At 38.0% G+C, this 19,703-nt stretch overlaps 1 protein-coding gene across 1 annotated transcript; it reads left to right on the top strand.

Annotated features, from left to right (window-relative positions):
* Positions 1-2,254: 2,254 nt before the first annotated feature.
* On the top strand, positions 2,255-4,214 carry HL (HAL2-like protein). Its single transcript, XM_078965385.1, has 3 exons — positions 2,255-2,632; positions 2,966-3,611; positions 3,717-4,214. Exons 1-3 carry the CDS (start codon positions 2,467-2,469, stop codon positions 4,018-4,020), a joined length of 1,116 nt encoding a protein of 371 aa, XP_078821511.1. The 5' UTR covers positions 2,255-2,466; the 3' UTR covers positions 4,021-4,214.
* Positions 4,215-19,703: the final 15,489 nt, after the last annotated feature.

Here is a 19,703-nt window from a genome sequence, read left to right as displayed (position 1 = left end):
TTGTATCCTCAGGTCATCATAGACAGGTACCGATGCAAGGAGAAAGGAAGATGGAGCTTGTTCAAGACTTATCTTTCATTTTGATTTATGCTTTAGTGTTTATCAAAATTTGACAGAACACATTTGTATAATAATTATATTATTAATGCAATGGATGATGTTGTTGCTTGTTTACTACTTTACATTGTTGTTGATATTATACATGACGTCCTCCGCCCTAGAACGTTTCCGCCGTTCCTGGTTTTGGGGTGTGACACTGGCCAAAATACCTTCAAGAGTTGAAAAAAGGAAAGATCAAGCCTTCTTCAGGTATTTACACTATCCAAATCAATAACACAAAACTTTCTCATTCTTGGGTCCTTGATACAGAATGTGGTTTCCACATTTTTTCTGATTTGCAGGGTTTAAGAGAAAGTGAGAACCATCTCGATGAGACAGTTCTTCTTAGCTGGAGAGAACCATCTCGATGTGTTAGGTGTAAGTTTGGCGATGAAGGTTGGTTTAAGGATCAGAAGGAGATGACTAGATGTTGCCTCCTCCTAGAGGAGGAATCATTCTATTTATGTGGGACAATTAGGTTAAGGGAGAGTTAGATCATGCCTTGGGCCAACCTAACTCAGGCCCAACTAGTAAGGAGTTGGGCAAGAACGTGCGGACGCAGACAAGGCTGACAAGCGAACGCCAGGAGAGCGTCATGCGTTGACGTGTGGGCTATGCTAATGGACCATACATTAACACTAAGGCTATATAGTTAATAATGTTTATTAAAATGATAGTTTATAACATGTATCCCCCCTCCCCCCTTTAAATGGTTTAAAAATAGTAAAATGGGGCCGTAAACTCACCCTTGATGCGTGAAACCATTGATGTAGGGTAAATCAGTTGTCCATAACCTGGGGGCGCTTAGGAAGTAGTGACATGGAGAGAAAGAGAGAGAGAGAGAGAGAGAGAGAGAGAGAGAGAGAGAGAGAGAGAGAGAGAGAGAGAGAGAGAGAGAGAGGTATCTGATTTTGCACCATTGATGCAAATCCAAACGTTTTTGGAGAGAAATCATAATTTTTTGACAATCACAAACACCATTCTTGTAATCTTCTCAAACACACACACACACACACACACACACACACACATATATATATATATATACACACACACACACACTAGATAAAGTTTATTACCAATGTATGGTTTTGTTTGTATTACCTTTTATTACCTCTTAATAAGAGGCAATTTTGAATCTGTTCTATTAAAAGCATTTGTTTCACTCTTATTTTCGCATATGAATATGACAATATGCCCTCATGAATATGAAATATGCATTTGTTTACATTAGATAAATTTTGTTACCGATGTAAGGTTCTCTTTGTTTTACCATTTATTGTCTCTTAATAAGAGGTGACTCTAAATCTATACAACTCAAAACATTTGTTTACCTCTTATTTTCATATATGAATTTGAAAATAAGCTCTTATTCGGTATGACATAAATATACATATATGAACTTTCCCTAAAATTAAAAACGTGTTTCTTTGTTTTCTCTTTCTGCAGCCATCGACTGCTTGTTTTTCTTTTTGTAAGCACCGATTACAGATTCTCCAAAGACGTCACCGTTGACACTTCCTCCCTCACACACTGATACTGCCTCCCTTACGCACCGTCGCGTTTGCCACACAGTACACCGCTGGCGCCGCCTACTTTACACACAATCACTGATGTCAGAAACCATCATTAAAATAAAGTATTTTCTTGATAACCTAATGTTCTCGTTTGATGTTCTTGCTGAAATCGGTTTCATTTGTTCATTTTTGATTTTTTTGACAGTTTGAATTTTTTGTTTTTATGTTCTTGCTAGTTGGTTAAATTATTGCTGAAATTAGGTAATTCTTGTTGAAATTGATATACAATCTTGCTGAAGTTCTTAAAATCTTGTTGATATTGATATATATAATCTTGCCAAAATGCTTAAAATCCTTGCTAAATCTGGTTAAATTCAATTAAAAATGCTTAAAATCTTTTACTAGATAGACTTAAAACTATGTTGAAGAAGCATATAGGGTAAAATAATTATTTTTATGATTCAGCATAAGTATCCAGATATTTAAACAAACAACATGTTTTTATGATTTGATTGTTTTATCAGATATTATAATTAGAGAATCCTACCAAACAAGCAAAAGTTATTAATTTTAATAAAAAAATAAAACCTAATTTTTTTATTTTTATTTTTTTGAAAAAGCAACCATATTTTCCACGAGAAAGATCTGATAATGACGATCGACGATCCAGCCTACTATACTTAACCAACACATCACTCAATCTTTCACGCCGCCTACATCTGCAGCTTCACCGGCGACCGGAAAATGTTAGAACAGCAACATGATCGATCGGGGTGATATGTATCAAGGAAAATGTCGATTACCATTTGGGTTTAATTTAGCCCAATAGTCATTTCAAAATCAAACCCTCATGGAGGGCGTTGATGCTAACGATAAGTATGCTAAAGAATTAGAAGTAGGTGTTAGAGTTGTACAGCTTGCTTGTTGTCTATGCCAGAAGGTGCAAAAGGGTTCGATTGGTCCGACCCCTGATCATGTCTTTTCCAAAGACGACGATTCACCTGTTACTGTCGCCGGTATGTCAATCTCCTTTCTGTTCTAATAAAAAATTAGGGTTTATTGTTCCTTTTCATGACCTTACATTTGCCCCATTTTTGCTTTTATATACGTTAACAGAGATACATTCCCACAACCACAAATTCAGTTGTGAATCTTCTTGATACCATTGTTTTAAAAACATCAAATCAAGAACTTTAAGATCACAATTTCAGATTGAACTTGAGGAAATCGATTGTGCTATTATAACCCTACAACTGATTTTACCAATTCCAAAATTGCTCAAACGTTTAAATTCTTTCTAAATTGTAAACGAGACCCTTTTCAGTAACAATGCATCTGTTTACAAACAGATTGGAGTGTACAAGCAATGATAAGTTGGATTCTATCAGAATCATTCGGCAAACAAAATGTCTCAATCGTAGCTGAAGAAGACACACAAGCACTATCCGATTCAAACAGCACTCACTTACTAGCCTCTGTGGTTGCAACCGTGAACGAAAGTTTAGCCATGGCACCCCGGTTCGGTCTCAAAGGTCCAACCACATCCCTGGGGCCCACACAAGTTCTTGAAGCCATTAACCATTGCAATTCAACAGGTGGACCAATAGGAAAACATTGGGTCCTTGACCCTGTTGATGGAACATTAGGGTTTGTTCGTGGTGACCAATATGCAGTGGCTCTTGCTTTGATTGAAAACGGGCAGGTTGTGGTCGGTGTTCTTGGCTGCCCGAATTATTCGAGTAAAAAAAAACTCGTGAACAATTCAAGTGTTTCAAAAGAAGGGTGTGTAATGTATGCAAGAAAAGGTAGTGGTGAAGCTTGGATGCAGCCATTGGCGTGTGAAGGTGGGACCCACGTGGTGTGGCCCAATTCGGCTACCCGAATTAGGGTTTCTTCCATTGATGATCCTTCACTAGCTACGTTTTGTGAACCTGTTGAAAAAGCTAATTCTAATCACTCTTATAGTGCTGGAATTGCTTACACTTTAGGGCTTCGGTGAGTAAGAGTTCAAACTTCAAATCAGAATGATCATTTTCTCGTGTTTTTTTTTTTTTCTCTTATTGTTTTGTATAAACATAAATTCTTGTTTTATAATGGCAGAAAGCAACCGTTGCGTGTTTATAGCATGGTGAAGTATGCAGCAATAGCGCGTGGGGATGCGGAGATATATATGAAGTTTGCAAAAGCTGGATATAAGGAGAAGATATGGGATCATGCTGCGGGGGTGGTGATAGTGGAAGAAGCTGGCGGTGTTGTGACGGATGCTGGTGGTCGGCCGCTGGATTTTTCGAAAGGGGTGTATCTTGAGGGGCTTGACCGGGGTATTGTTACTTGTTCGGGGGCGAATTTGCATGACAAAATTATAGGGGCTGTTTATGCAAGTTGGGAGTCTTCTCATTTATAAATTTCTAAAATATTACAAGATGTATGATGTATGATGTATGATGTATCATCCATCTTTTTTAAGATCTTTCACTATTTAGGCTTATATTTGTGTTTTCTTTGATTGTTTTCGGTTAATGGTGAATTGAGGGGAATAGCAACATACTTTACGCTTTTTACCCGTATATACAAAAGATTTGATTTTTTTATCCATAATATCAACGAGCTTTCATTTCTATAACAATAATAGCAATTTGGTTTGTTTTATTAATCCATAATAGCAACATAGAAAATGCTGACGAAGACAATACCGTCTTTATTTTCTCAAATTTATATCAACAAAATTGTAGAAATAGAGAATAAAATGGTTAGTATAAAAATATTGGGGATTAGATAGGTATTGTTATAAAAATAAAAAAATAAAAAAACTTCCACTATGGTTACTTTATCTTAATTTAGCTTTATTAAGAAAAAAAAACCTTCACACGGCTCTTGAAAAAGCTTTATTGTGGGTATTGATTAAATTTGTCCCAGACAAGTTTTTCAAACAAAGGAAAAGGCAAACTTAATGAGTTCTTTAAAAAACTTTATGGCATCCACAAATTCACAGTGCACTGCTGTTCATATACTTTGAAATTTGAACTCAAAAAATAAATAAATAAATAAATAAAAATAAAAAAAATAAAAAATAAATAAAGTATCAAAACCTTTTATATATATATATATATATATATATATATATATATATATATATATATATATATATATATATATATATATATATATATATATATATATACACCACAAAAGTGCGGTGTCACGCATCACCTCACTATTTACCACAAAAGTGTGGTTTCATACCACACCCAAGGAGTGGTGCCACCCTTTGGTTTTTTTTTTGTTAATAAATAAAAGGGACCAATAACAGGGCAGGGCAGTAAGAAAAATGGACCAATCATATTGCTTGAAGGAGTGCACCATTGGAGTGTCGTAATGCAGTCTCCGCCGCACCTCTACCGCACCCACGGGGTGGTGTTTCGTCCTATGTGGCACTCGACTGCGACCACTACCGCAACTCACTCCCTCCAGTCTATTAACAAAATAATATTTGATAGAAATCAATTGATAACTTAGCTGAAAGACATAAAAAAATATAAAATGATATAAAAATACATTTAGAAGAACATCTTTTTTTTTTTATAATTAATTAAAAATACATTTGGAAATTTTTTTAAAGTTCCTAAAAAACTAGTTTAAATAATTATTATTATTATTTTTTAATTTTAACTAGCTTGTTGCTTGTAAGTTAATTTTTGGATTGCCATAAATAGCAACTTAAAAAAATTGAAAATAAATCAGTTTATCAGACACGTCAAACACAACCTAAGTCTAATATATATGATTTTGATTATTTTTATATAAGTAAATATGTTTCTACTTAAATTTATACAGATTTAGAATTTTCTTATTATTAAAAAATATATATTATTAATAAATCTATAAATCTATAATTATTTATTTCTAGTTATTACCAAATAGATTTTATAATATTTATAAATTTCTAAACGCTATCAAAATTTTAAGTTTTCCATATTACCTTTTTATAAAGTTATAGACTATACTATTTATACATTTTACATTTTTACTTGTTTAACTTAGATCTACAGAGATACATAGTTTTATTTTGCAGCTTTAGATATTTTAATACATGTTATTAAAATCTATATGAGTAGTAATTAATAAATTAAAATTTTCGAAAAAGTAATATGTTTGAAATAACTCCCAAATATTAATTATATCCAGTAAGCTTAAAAAATAATATTGGTTCAAGTCAAACTCAGTTTAAAAGTCATTAGGAACAGGGAAAGTCAAAATTTGAAGACTTAAAGAAGTCAAAGTGGGTTCACAAAAAGGCAATAAACGACGGAATACGGACACTTTATACGCTAAAATTGGCATTTCAGAGAAAAAGAGGACTTTTTATTTGAAATTTTTGAAAAATGTGTAGGGAGTGTGAATGATAATTTCCAATAAGTTAAAGGGTTAAAAATGCTAATTTGATAAATCCTTTTAATTCGAATCAATTGCCCATTGACCAGACTTTAACACCTTAATTTGCGGAGGGAACCTGCCGACGGTTATACTGATTGTACTCTCAATTTGTCGAACGACACCTAAGGCTAAAATCATTTTAAACGATTTGATAAAAATTAGAAAAATATAAACATCATATATATATATATATATATATATATATATATATATATATATATATATATATATATATATATATATATATATATATATAAAGATATGAAAAATTAAATATTATTCTATTTTTTTCTATTTATTTAAGATGATGATAAATATACAAATACAAAATCTCAATCAAATTTAAATTAAATTTAATGATATTTATCAACATCTAAAATAAATAGAAGGATATTAGAAACAAAAAATAAAAAACTATTTAATTTCTCAAAAGATATTAGCCGATAAACTAGAAAAAAACTGGATGCAAGAATTAAAGATGTTTTTTTAACTAATTAGATCAAAAACCATTGAAGTTGCTACAACAGGATTTAGACCATGAAAAAGATGTAAACATAACTAAATCAAATAGAAAACTCAATTGAATCGACAATCCTTGAAAACTCTATCGTTTCAATGTGTCCGCCGAGAAAATAATTGTGTCGAAACTTTAAACCCAGTGGAATCCAACCATCCAACCTGAGAACATATCACCACAAAAGGTAATACGATTCAGTGGCGGATCTAGATCAAAAATCAACAGAGTTCCACTATATAATTAATAATAACAATCCGTTTGAGTTCTGGCAATGTCGTTTGCTTACACCGGTTTGTAGCTGAAGTTTACTATTAGCGTTATTTTCTTAAAATAAATAAATAAAAAGTCTTAGGGATGAAAAGTGAAAGATATTAAAAAAATGAAAAAGAAAAGCATAACTAATAGGCTTAAATAAAAGTAAAAATAGCATACCAAAATTAGAAATCTTGAAAGGTAATGTCGACAATATAACCAAGTTGGGCCATCATTTTTAAGTTTAATAAATAACTAGGTGCAAAACGTTTATTATACGAGTTGATTAAGAAAAATAAAATATTAAAATAAAAATAATAAGTATTTTTTAAAATAAAAGGTTAAAATAAAAAATGAATAAACATATTAATTGCAGTTTACTATAATATTTATTACATTTGATACTTTACGTATATAAGTATAAGATTATGTGACTTTTTAATTTTAAAAAATGAAAAAATAAAATCATAAATTGATACGTGAATATTATTTATTTAAAAAATATCACAAAATGATAAATGTTAAAGCTCATTAAATATTAAATATTGACATGTGACAAAAAAAAATTATTTAATAGAGAGTATAAGATTGGTCCCTATAGTTTGTCAATTTCTTTGATAAAGTCTAAAAAAAAATTATTAACAAAAAACGTTTTCATTTAGTGGTTTTATTGTGCTATTAGTCCATATATCGTTAAGTTTAACAGTTCAGCTGCTAAGTTTTTGAAAATGATGAATTTATCCTTAGGAATCATTTCTACATATTTATTTTTTTACAGAATTAAAATGACCATTTCTGCATGTTTTCTTTTTCATTTTATTAAATTATTGTAGATTAATCTTTTAATTGATTCTTTTTTAATTTTTCTCTTATTAGATTATTATATATTAATAAATATTAGTCTTAATATATTATATTTATATATTAATAAATATTATTTTAATACATTCTTAATTTTTTTAATTAATTTTTTTAAATGTCTTCTTTATTTGATTAATTCTTTTTCAGTGGATTATTATATATTAATAAATATTAATTCTATTATTTAATATTTATATCTTAATAGATATCATTTTAATATATTATTAGTTTTTTTAATTAATTCTTATTTTAATTTATTTTTTATTTGATTAATTCTTTGTTATTGGATTATTATATATTAATAAATATTTTTTTAACATATAATATTTTATATTAATAAATAATACTTTATTGTATTTTTTTTATTACGTTCATTCTAATTATCAGATTATTATTTTTAATTTATCATTTTTATATATAATAATATCATTTAATTGGATTGATAATTTTTAATGTATAACTAGTAAAGAACTGGCAGCTACGCCGTTTTTGGGGTAAGATGGGAAAAATTAGTAAACTTTAAAAGATATGTACTGAAATTGTAAATCACGACAAAAATGGGAGAAAATCGACAACACCTAAAATTAGATGTCAAAAGTGTACAACCAAAGAAGGGACACTGGTGGAGAAAATTCAAAAATGTTATCACAATAATATTAAAGTTGCCAAAGTTGGAAAAATATGATAGCAAAATTCAAAAGGAGGTTTTTTTTTTGTGTTTTTTATGTCAAAATGTAAAAAATTTGAGTACAAGGACGAAAAGTGTCAAATTCGATAAACATTTGTGGCAAAAAGCCAAAATGTAAAACTTTTTACTGTGATGACTAAAAGTGTCAAGGTTAGTAAATATTTATGGTAAAAAACTAAAGGCACTAAAACTTAATCAAAACAAAAAAAAAAAGTAAAAGTTTTGATTTTGGGGACGAAAAGAGTCAAATTTACCAAAGTTTTGTGGCAACAACCTAAAGGCCAAAACATTCCTTTTGCTAAGACCCTCTAGAAATTATATATATATATATATATATATATATATATATATATATATATATATATATATATATATATATATATTCTTTTTAATTCTATTGGTTCCACCATTAAGTCGTCATAATATGCAAAAGTGTCGTGTCTCATTGTTGAAAATTGACAGGACAACCACCAATCAATTTCATCGATTGTTCGACGGAAACCCCACCAACTTGTTACACCCAATGCTGACAATAGCCACCTATGACAACCTCATCATAATCCGTCGGAATTCTCTATATATGCCACTAGGCCGACCATATTATGCTACAACCACCAGGAGATCTGATCTAAACACTCTTGGTCAGCTCATCCATCTGTTGCCTTCTACCGCATTACGTTGTCATATCATCTCGCTGGAAATTGTCGATCATCGCCTACAGTCGGTCATTCTCGACGAAAACTACACGTGTCGACTACCCACACGATGCGTAACAAATCCCAGAAAACATACAACATCCAACCGACCATTCATTATTGATACCTTTATCGATGACAACAGTGTTAAACCGAGGGTTTTCAAACCACCATAGTCACTACAGGCGGTGACAAAGTTGTAAAACTCGTTATTCGGTACTCGTTCGACCAACTGCTGAGTAACAAGTACTTGGATTTGGTAATTCATATAGAAATATTTTACAAAATTATCTTTATTTTATCTAAATTATAAGGTGGTGATGTAACAGCCCGAATTCCCAGGTATTATTCATTCTTATATTTTTAGTATTTTGTGAGGAGACTCGGCGAGTTCGAGCTCAAACTCGCCGAGTAGGATCGCGATTTTGGACGCGGGTTCGCGTCTGGACTCGGCGAATCCACGCTGTTTAATGAAACCCTAATTTTCCGGGTTGGGAACCTATTTAAGGGCACTTATAGCCTCCCATTGCGGCTACCAGTCCCTTGAGAGAACCCTAAGAGAACTAATTCGTTTTGGGAGAGAGGAAGTCACTTTTGGGCCTTTGTATTCTTTGTTTAGCAAGAGGAAGGTGGCAAGAGCAAGGAGGCGGTGAGATTCCAGCAGATCCAGAGTCCAGAGGCTTCATTTTGAGGTAATGGTTCGAATCTCCTTCAGTTTTAGGGTTGATCTTTAGAGTTAGGGTTTTATAACCCCCTTTGGAGAGTGATTATGTGAAGCAAATGGTCCCTCTACGAGTTTGTGCCTTGGATCTGGATTCAAAGAGGTCCAGAGACCTTAACCATTGGAGCTTTTTGGGTTATTATGGAGTCATTGGACATAGGTGGTTATTTTTGGGACCAAATCTCCTTTTGATGCCTTGTGGGGGTTATACAAATATCAAGTTTCGAACTTTACGTGACATTCATGCTTGGGAAGGCCAGATCTATGTTTTGGGAAAGAAGATATGACCTCAGAAGGTTAATAGAGTTTGTGCATGGCATGAACTCGCCATGTTGTTCTTGAGACTCGGCGAGTAGGGTTGGGGTTTCACGTAAAGTGTTCAGTGAGTAGACTTGCCGGGTTGGGGGATGACTCAGTGAGTCAGGGAGAGTCAATATGGGGTTGAGTCAAGCCGGAACTCGCCGAATTGTTCTTGAGACTCGGTGAGTTGAGTCGTGGTTGCCCCGCGATTCATGCCAGGTGGAACTCGTCGAGTTAGGGAAGTACTCAACGTGCCAAGAGAGGATCCGAGGGAGTCAGTGAACGCGTATAGACTCGCCGAGTCCGGTCAAAGTTGACCGTTGACCAGTGTTGACTTGATAGGGTTAGTCAACCTTAGTTGTAAAAGTGTTAATTAGACATATATTGTATTATAGGAAGATTATAGCTTGGGGGATCGAACACGAGTGATTTCAGGGATTTGCGAGTTATCGAGATACACGAGGTGAGTCTTCTCACTATACTTTACCTTGAGTATGTAACTAGAGTATGTGATACAGTGTTTGTATGCTATATATGTGTTATGTGTTACACTGCATTATTCTATGTGATTTATGTTGTGCATGTTTATAGAGTTAGAACCTGAGGGTTCACAGAGTTTGGGTGCACGGACCCACAGAGTTATAGCCTCGAGTGGCTAATATGTGTTATATGTGGTATTTTGGGGAACTCACTAAGCTTTGTGCTTACAGTGTTTGGTGTTATTTGTTTCAGGTCCTAGTGACGACCGTGGGAAGACGCCGGCTTGATCAGTACATACACGGGATTTTATGTTATGAGATCTTGGGATTTTTGTATGACATGGAATGAATTTCAAACATGGGTGTTTTTACGAATCTTAAATGAATTATGTTTTTATAAAATGCAAAAAATTGTTTTGAAATTTACGGTGTTACAAGTTGGTATCAGAGCCTTGGTTTGAGGGATTCGGGTACACATTCGGGAGTATTTGAACTCAAATTGAGGATTTGGAAAATATTTTCAAAAGAGAACCAAATTTTCTAAAAGAAGTAAAAGATTTTAGAGAAAATCAGAGTAGAAACGTGTGTACGATCAGTCAGCACCCGAACAGTGATTTCCCAAAATACCCTTATATTATATGTTTATGAGATTGATATGATGTACTCTCTTGCAAGAGCGGGCTAGGTATTCCTATTAGGACTAGAGTGCCCTGATTTGTGATGCCTTAGCCTAGGGAGAGGTGAGCTGCTATGAGATGCTTGAGAGTGAATAGGTAGCAGCGAGGAGCTTATGAGAGATCTGTTAGAGAGTGATAGAGTACTTGGAACTTGGGATCCGAAAAGGAGGATTTGGGGTGTATACTATTGGGCCCGTACTACTGAAAGCACCGGGGCGGTGTACAGTTCAAGTAAGAACCTTCGGAATGCCAAGGATCAGGGAGGGAAGAGTTGTCGAGTGTGAGTATGCTCGAATGGATTCTAATTTATCGTATGTAGATCATGGTGAGGACACGTCTTATGCCAGAGAGCAGTGGGGCTAGTGATGAGGAGATCCGCTGGATCATCCACGAGGAGGTAGTTGCGGCCATCAGGGCAGAGATACCAGAGATGTTCGGGTCTATTAAGACCACGCTGATTGAGACTTTCGACGAGCGTTATGCTGCTCTTTTTGAGGCTGCTGTTGCGGTGGCCACTGCAGCTGTTGCTGCTACGAGGCCGCAAGGTGGTGATGTGTTGCTGTTTCGAGAGTTCAGCAACACGAAACCGCCAGGGTTTTTCGGGATCCAGGACCCGATGGCGGCTATGAGGTGGATTTCAGACATAGACGGGTGTTTCTTCACTTGCTCATCTCCTGAGCATTTGAGAGTTCGGTTCGCTCCGAACCAGCTTCCCTTGGGAGCGAAGAACTGGTGGAAGTTTGTAACAGCGCACTTTTCGCCTACTGAGCTTGCGGCAGTGACCTGGGAAAGGTTCACTGCCATGTTCCAAGATGAGTACGTTCCCCAGGTGGAGAGGGAGCGTTTGGCCCAGGAGTTTCTGACCCTCAAGCAGGGTACTAAGTCTGTTATGATGATTACCAGGATGTTCCACGAGAGGGCGATGTTCTGCCCTGAGCACGTGTCCACTGAGCAGGCACGCATGAGCCGATATTTGAGTATCTTGAGGTGAGACATTCGGGAGTTTGTGGCGAACTCGTCATACCGGACATTTGCCGAGCTTCAGGCAAATGCCCGGAAGAGGGAGATTGAGCTAGAGACTCAGGCCAGGGAGGAGGCGGAGTCTCAGGGGAAGGATCGGCGACCGGCACAGTCCCAGCCGGCAGCCAAGCGGGCCAAGCCCGCTGATCCCAAATCTGGGAGCCAGAAGGGCCGTACTTGTGGAAAGTGCGACAAGGGTCATGATGGAGTATGTAGAGCTGGATCTTGCTACAAATGTGGCAAGGAGGGGCATATGGCCAAGGACTGCCCCAAAGGGTTTGCAGTGTGTTTTCACTGCAACCAGACCGGACAACGAAAGGCGGAGTGTCCGCAGTTGCGGGGATCAGCTCAGGGAGCACCTCAGGGATTTTCCCCTGCTGCCATCAGAGTTACCGAGAGTCGGCCAGTGAAGGCCGAGGCGCCGAGGGCACGAGGGAGAGCCTTTCAGTTAACCGCGGAGGAGATCCGTACAGCGCCCAATGTCGTGGCTGGTATGTATTCTTTCGTGTATTTATTTTGATGATCGAGATATTATGCTTATATTATGTTATGCGTAGGTACTTTTCTTGTGAATTCTGTACCTGCCTTGGTGTTATTTGACTCGGGTGCGAGTCGGTCTTTTGTATCTTTGGCTTTTAGTCAGCATATTAGTGTTAGTCGCGAGGCGCTGAGTCGGCCTCTGAGAGTTTCCATAGCTGACGAGAGGGTGATATATGCCACGGAGGTGATCCGCGGGTGGGTATTCGAGATTTTCGGTGTTGAGTTCCCGATTGACTTGGTTCCTATTGCGATGGGTGATGTTTGTGTCATTGTGGGCATGGACTGGTTGAGCAGATTCGGTGTGGTTATCGACTGCGAGCGACAGCTGGTGACCATACGAGACTCTAGCGGGGGATTTCTTACGGTGTACGGCGAGGGTACACGTTCTGGATCAGCGTTTTGTTCGGCCGCTAGGGTGAGGCGGTGTCTACAGTAGGGCTGTAAGGGTTTTGATGCGTACGTGATGGATACGCGGGTTGATTCCGAGAGGCCGAGGTCAGTGGAGGAGGTTCCGATAGTGCGTGAGTTCCCAGATGTCTTTCCAGAGGAGTTTCTGGGTGTGCCTCCCGTGAGGCAAGTAGAGTTCAGTATCGATTTGGTTTTGGGAGCCGCGCCTATTGCCAAGGTGCCTTATTGCCTTGCACCTTTAGAGATGCAAGAGTTGTCCTCGCAGTTTCAGGAGCTGTTGGGAAAGGGGTTTATTCGGCCGAGCAGCTCGCCGTGGGGAGCGCCTATCCTTTTTGTCAAGAAGAAGGATGGTTCACACCGGATGTGCATTGATTACCGGGAGTTGAACAAGCTGACGGTCAAGAACCGTTACCCGTTGCCGAGGATCGACGATTTGTTCGATCAATTACAGGGAGCATCTTGGTTCTCCAAGATCGATTTGAGGTCTGTATACCATCAGGTGAGGGTGCGAGATGAGGACATCCAGAAGACAGCGTTCAGGACGCGTTATGAGCATTACGAATTTGTGGTGATGCCTTTCGGGCTCACCAATGCCCCGGCAGTGTTCATGGATCTCATGAACCGAGTGTGCAGGCCGATGCTGGATCGATCAGTGATTGTATTCATCGATGACATCTTGGTATATTCGAGATCTAGAGAGAAGCATGAGGAGCATTTGAGGGAGATCCTTGGAGTTTTGAGATCGGAGAGGCTTTATGCTAAATTCTCCAAGTGTGATTTCTGGTTGCGAGAGGTCTAGTTCCTGGGACATCTTGTTAACCAGAAAGGGATATTAGTCGACCAGGCCAAAGTTGAGGCGGTGATGAGCTGGGAGGTGCCAAGGTCACCCTCTGAGATCAGGAGTTTTCTAGGGTTGGCCGGTTATTATCGAAGATTTATCAATGATTTCTCTAAGATCGCAGTGCCACTCACCAGATTGACCCGGAAGGGTGTCACTTTTCATGGGGCCCCGAGCAGCAGGCCTCCTTTGAGACGCTTCGCCAAAGGTTATGCGAGGCCCCGGTGTTAGCCCTTCCGGAGGGAATGGAGGACTTTGTGGTATACTGTGATGCATCGATCTTGGGGTTGGGAGCAGTGCTGATGCAGAGAGGGCATGTGATAGGATACGCATCGAGGCAGCTGAAGCCACATGAGACGAGGTATCCCACCCATGACCTAGAGTTAGGGGCAGTGGTGTTCGCCCTCAAGAATTGGCATCACTATTTGTATGGGGTTCGGTGTACGATATACACGGACCATAAGAGCCTGAAATATTTGATGGATCAGCCCAACCTAAATATGCGGCAGAGGAGGTGGTTGGATGTGGTTAAGGATTATGATTGTGAGATCCTGTACCATCCGGGCAAGGCTAATGTGGTAGCCGACGCCCTGAGTCGCAGGGCGGAGAGCACCCCGTTGCGAGGTGTATGTTTACGTTTGACCGTGATGGCTTCGGTGTTGGACACCATTCGTGGAGCACAGGCTGAGGACGTGAGGACGGAGAACCAAAAGAGGGAGCGAGTGGTAGGGTTGGTACCGGAGTTCGTTACCGATGGTCGGGGGCTTATGACATTTCAGGGGCGGATTTGGGTACCGTTTGTGGGAGGGACGCGTACCATTTTGATGGAAGAGGCTCATCGGTCGAAATTCTCAATCCATCCTGGGGCCACTAAGATGTATTTGTATCTGAGGAGGGAGTATTGGTGGCCCTGTATGATGAGGGATGTTGCGTGGTTTGTTGAGAGGTGCTTAACCTGCCGTAGGGTTAAGGTCGAGCACCAGAGACCGCATGGTAGGTTGCAGCCGTTGGAGGTTCCCGAATGGAAGTGGGAACAGATTACCATGGATTTTATCACCAAATTTCCGAGAACTGGGAGGGGAGTCGATGCAATTTGGGTGATTATGGACATGTTGACGAAGAGCGCCCACTTCCTTGCTATTAGTGAGAGCTCCTCCGCAGAGAAGTTAGCAGAGATGTACGTGAGGGAAGTGGTATCTCGACATGGGGTGCCGATCTCGATTATCTCAGACCGGGATGTACGTTTCACTTCCAGATTTTGGAAGAAGTTTTATAAGGAGCTGGGTATATCACCCCCAGACAGATGGACAGAGTGAACGGATGATTCAGACGCTCAAGGACATGCTCCGGGCATGTGTGATGGATTTCGGGGGGAGTTGGGATAGGTACTTGCCCTTGGCAGAGTTTTCTTACAACAACAACCATCATTCGAGCATTGGTATGCCACCCTTTGAGCTGTTGTATGGGAGGAGGTGTTGGACCCCCATTTGCTGGGGAGAAGTCGAACAGCGTGTTATGGGCAATACTGAGATCGTACTTCAGACGACAGAGCAGATGCAACAGGTCAGACAGAGGTTATTGACCGCTCAAAGTCGTCAGAAGAGTTATGCGGATAGACGCCGGTCCAAGCTTGAGTTTCAGGTCGGCGACTTTGTGCTCCTGAAGGTCTCTCCTTGGAAAGGAGTGATTCGATTCAGGAAGAGGGGAAAGTTGGGGCCCCAATATATTGGTCCATTTCGGGTGGTCGCGAGGATAGGCAGGGTAGCCTATCGTTTAGAATTGCCAGTAGATTTGGGGCAGATTCACGACACTTTCCATGTGTCGCAATTGCGGAAGTGTATAGCTGATGAGTCGGCAGTGGTTCCATTAGAGGATATTCAAGTGGATGCTAGCCTGAATTATGCTGACAGACCAGTGGCAATCAAAGATCGGAAAATCAAGGTTCTGAGGAACAAGGACGTACCCTTGGTTTTGGTTCAGTGGCAGCATCGGAAGGGGTCCGATATGACTTGGGAGCCGGAGCGTGAGATGCGCGAGCAGCATTCGGAGTTATTTGCAGAGCGAGACTTCGAGGGAGAAGTCTAGTTCTAGTGGGGGAAAATTGTAACAGCCCGGATTCCCAGGTATTATTCATTCTTATATTTTTTGGTATTTTGTGAGGAGACTCGGCGAGTTGGAGCTCAAACTCGCCGAGTAGGATCGCGATTTTGGATGCGGGTTCGCGTCTGGACTCGGTGAGTCCACGTTGTTTAATGAAACCCTAATTCTCCGGGTTTGGAGCCTATTTAAGGGCACTTATAGCCTCTCATTGCGGCTACCTGTCCCTTGAGATAACCCTAAGAGAGCTAATTCGTTTTGGGAGAGAGGAAGTCACTTTTGGGCCTTTGTATTCTTTGTTTAGCAACAGGAAGGTGGCAAGAGCAAGGAGGAGGTGAGATTCCAGCATATCTAGAGTCCAAAGGCTTCATTTTGAGGTAATGGTTCGAATCTCCTTCAGTTTTAGGGTTGATCTTTAGAGTTAGGGTTTTATAACCCCCTTTGGAGAGTGATTATGTGAAGCAAATGGTCCCTCTTCGAGTTTGTGCCTTGGATCTAGATTCAAAGAGGTCCAGAGACCTTAACCATTGGAGCTTTTTGGGTTATTATGGAGTCATTGGACATAGGTGGTTATTTTTGGGACCAAATCTCCTTTTGATGCCTTGTGGGGGTTATACAAGCATCAAGTTTCGAACTTTACGTGACATTCATGCTTGGGAAGGCCAGATCTATGTTTTGGGAAAGCAGATCTGATCTCAGAAGGTCAATAGAGTTTGTGCATGGCATGAACTCGCCGAGTTGTTCTTAAGACTCGGCGAGTAGGGTTGGGGTTTCACGTAAAGTGTTCAACGAGTAGACTCGCCAGGTTGGGGGATGACCCAGTGAGTCAGGGAGAGTCAATATGGGGATGAGTCAAGTCGGAACTCGCCGAGTTGTTCTTGAGACTCGGCGAGTTGAGTCGTGGTTGCCCCGCGATTCATGCCAGGTGGAACTCGTCGAGTTAGGGAAGTACTCGACGTGCCAAGATAGGATCCGAGGGAGTCAGTGAACGCGTATAGACTCGCCGAGTCGCTTTGGTGCACTCGCCGAGTCCGATCAAAGTTAATCGTTGACCAGAGTTGACCAGTGTTCACTTGATAAGGTTAGTCAACCTTAGTTGTAAAAGTGTTAATTAGACATATATTGTATTATAGGAAGATTATAGCTCGGGGGATCGAGCACGAGTGATTTTAGGGATGTGCGAGTTATCGAGATACACGAGGTGAGTCTTCTCACTATACTTTACCTTGAGTAGGTAACTAGAGTATGTGATACAGTGTTTGTATGCTATATATGTGTTATGTGTTGCATTGCATTATTCTATGTAATTTATGTTGTGCATGTTTACAGAGTTAGAACCTGAGGGTTCACAGAGTTTGGGTGCACGGACCCACGGAGTTATAGCCTCGAGTGGCTAATATGTGTTATATGAGGTATTTTGGGGAACTCACTAAGCTTTGTGCTTACAGTGTTTGGTGTTATTTGTTTCAGGTACTACTGTACTAGTGACGACTGTGTGAAGGTGCCGGCTTGATCAGTACACACACAAGGGATTTTATGTTATGAGATCTTGGGATTTTTGTATGACATAGATTGAATTTCAAACATGGGTGTTTTTACGAATATTAAATGAATTATGTTTTTATAAAATGCGAAAAATTATTTTGAAATTTACGGTGTTACAGGGAGCCACTTACAAGTGGGTCTATATACCCTACTTCTTCTATACTATATCCGCTGCTAGGTGTATCTAAAAAAAACACTACAAATATCCAGTCACCAATTTACGGAACAAGCATAAAAGCAATCTCTTCTGGCTAAACGATTCAACACCCATCACCAAGCTAGAATGATGCCTTTTATCATGACCAACTCATTCTATCTAGTTAAAAGAGTTGGCAACACAACATTTCTATCCAAAAATACATAATTGAAGATACCAAAAATTATCCTTCCATCTAAACCCTAATTCTAAGAACCAACCTCATTTATAAGAGACACTCTGTCCAAGGTTTCAGATAAGAAAAAAGACATCTCTTCACTACCTTAACAAATCAATCACCTCCATTTGAAATTTCATCATATAACAAAATCAATGCCATCAATCTCTCTTTAATTTTTTCCAAGACATACAACATCGGAGAGCTCTCTGATAAAAGAACATGATACGATCCACACATCCTTACAAAATATTCCATCATATACCTGACACCTCTCATCCTTCCGCCTTAATCTCAATTCTCTCTACCCTAAAATTCACCATAAGCACTCTCAAGCCTCTTTATCATCACTAATGAGCATTCCATTCTCTCTCTCTCTCTCTCTCTCTCTCGCTCGCTCTCTCTCTCTCTCGCTCGCTCTCTGGAATTGATCAGTTCATCAAAATTATCTCTAGTCTTCTCTAGGTAGGTGGAAAAAACAGGTTATTAAGTTTTCGACAATGTTTTTATGGTGTGTTACGTTTTTTTTAGAAGTTTCTTACTACCATTGGTGGTCCAGTTTATCTCAAACAAATGGGGTTTTGAATAAATGTCTTAAACATGCTGCCATCTTCTTCAAATGAATCATGATTTATACCAACCTTCAAATATCAAGTCAATACAAGCTCAACCTTAGTAATGTAGAATCGTTCAAGAGCAAGTGAATATATATATATATATATATATATATATATATATATATATATAATATAATATACCCTTAAGGGTATATAAGCTTAGGTACTCAAACACACCATAATACGTCGTTTTGTTTGATATATTCGTTATAATGTTCTTAAACTTCAACCCCTAACTTGATTTAATTTCAAGATTTTCGAAATTTCAGTATTACATTTCTCTTATATCACATCTATTTGTCGAACACTTATTAGGTTATATTTATTGTAGTTGAAAATGAAAATTAAGAAATAGGAAAATAAATGTGTAATTTATAAAAATCATGGAAGGAAATCAATTTAGAAGTTGAATTATAAGAACATTGGACAATTATAATGCATTATATGATACAAAACGACGTAGTATTGTGAGTTTTGGTACGTAAGCTTATATACCCTTAAGGTTATATTCACTTTTCCCATATATATATATATATATATATATATATATATATATATATATATATATATATATATATATATATATATATATATATATATTCTCAAAATCAAGAGCGTGCAGGAACCACTTTTAAGCTCAAAAGTTCAAACATCAACAAGGTAATATTGTTTAAGATTTCATAAACAAGTTGAAAGTTATAGTTTTCCTTATATTAGCGATATCATTCGATCAATATTTGGTTTATTATTGTCATAATTTCCACATTATAGTTTTCCTTATTTTGCATTAGAGTTATAATAAATTTGAATATTGTAACCTATAAGTACCCATTGTGATTAATGAGAAAGGATGTCCAATTGTTATTCTAACCTATTTCAATAAGCATACGTAATATTTTCTTAGAAAAATAAGTTTTTTTTTATGATATAGATAAAATACGATATCTTTACTCGGTCTTAACAACTAGTACGGGCTTTGACCTATAATCCTTTTTATATCATACAACATGTAAACTCATATATT

Source organism: Lactuca saligna, chromosome 7 (assembly GCF_052625555.1).
Source record: "Lactuca saligna cultivar CGN05327 chromosome 7, ASM5262555v1, whole genome shotgun sequence".
Classification (NCBI taxonomy): domain Eukaryota; kingdom Viridiplantae; phylum Streptophyta; class Magnoliopsida; order Asterales; family Asteraceae; genus Lactuca; species Lactuca saligna.
Note: the sequence above shows the minus strand (reverse complement) of the source record. Positions and strands in the feature narration are given on the sequence as shown.

Excerpts from the sequence above, each read along its gene's own strand:
- HL (XM_078965385.1), top strand. The coding sequence starts at position 2,467 with ATGGAGGGCGTTGATGCTAACGATAAGTATGCTAAAGAATTAGAAGTA. Across the intron at positions 2,633-2,965 it reads TTCACCTGTTACTGTCGCCG|ATTGGAGTGTACAAGCAATG; the intron begins GTATGTCAATCT and ends GTTTACAAACAG. Across the intron at positions 3,612-3,716 it reads GCTTACACTTTAGGGCTTCG|AAAGCAACCGTTGCGTGTTT; the intron begins GTGAGTAAGAGT and ends TTATAATGGCAG.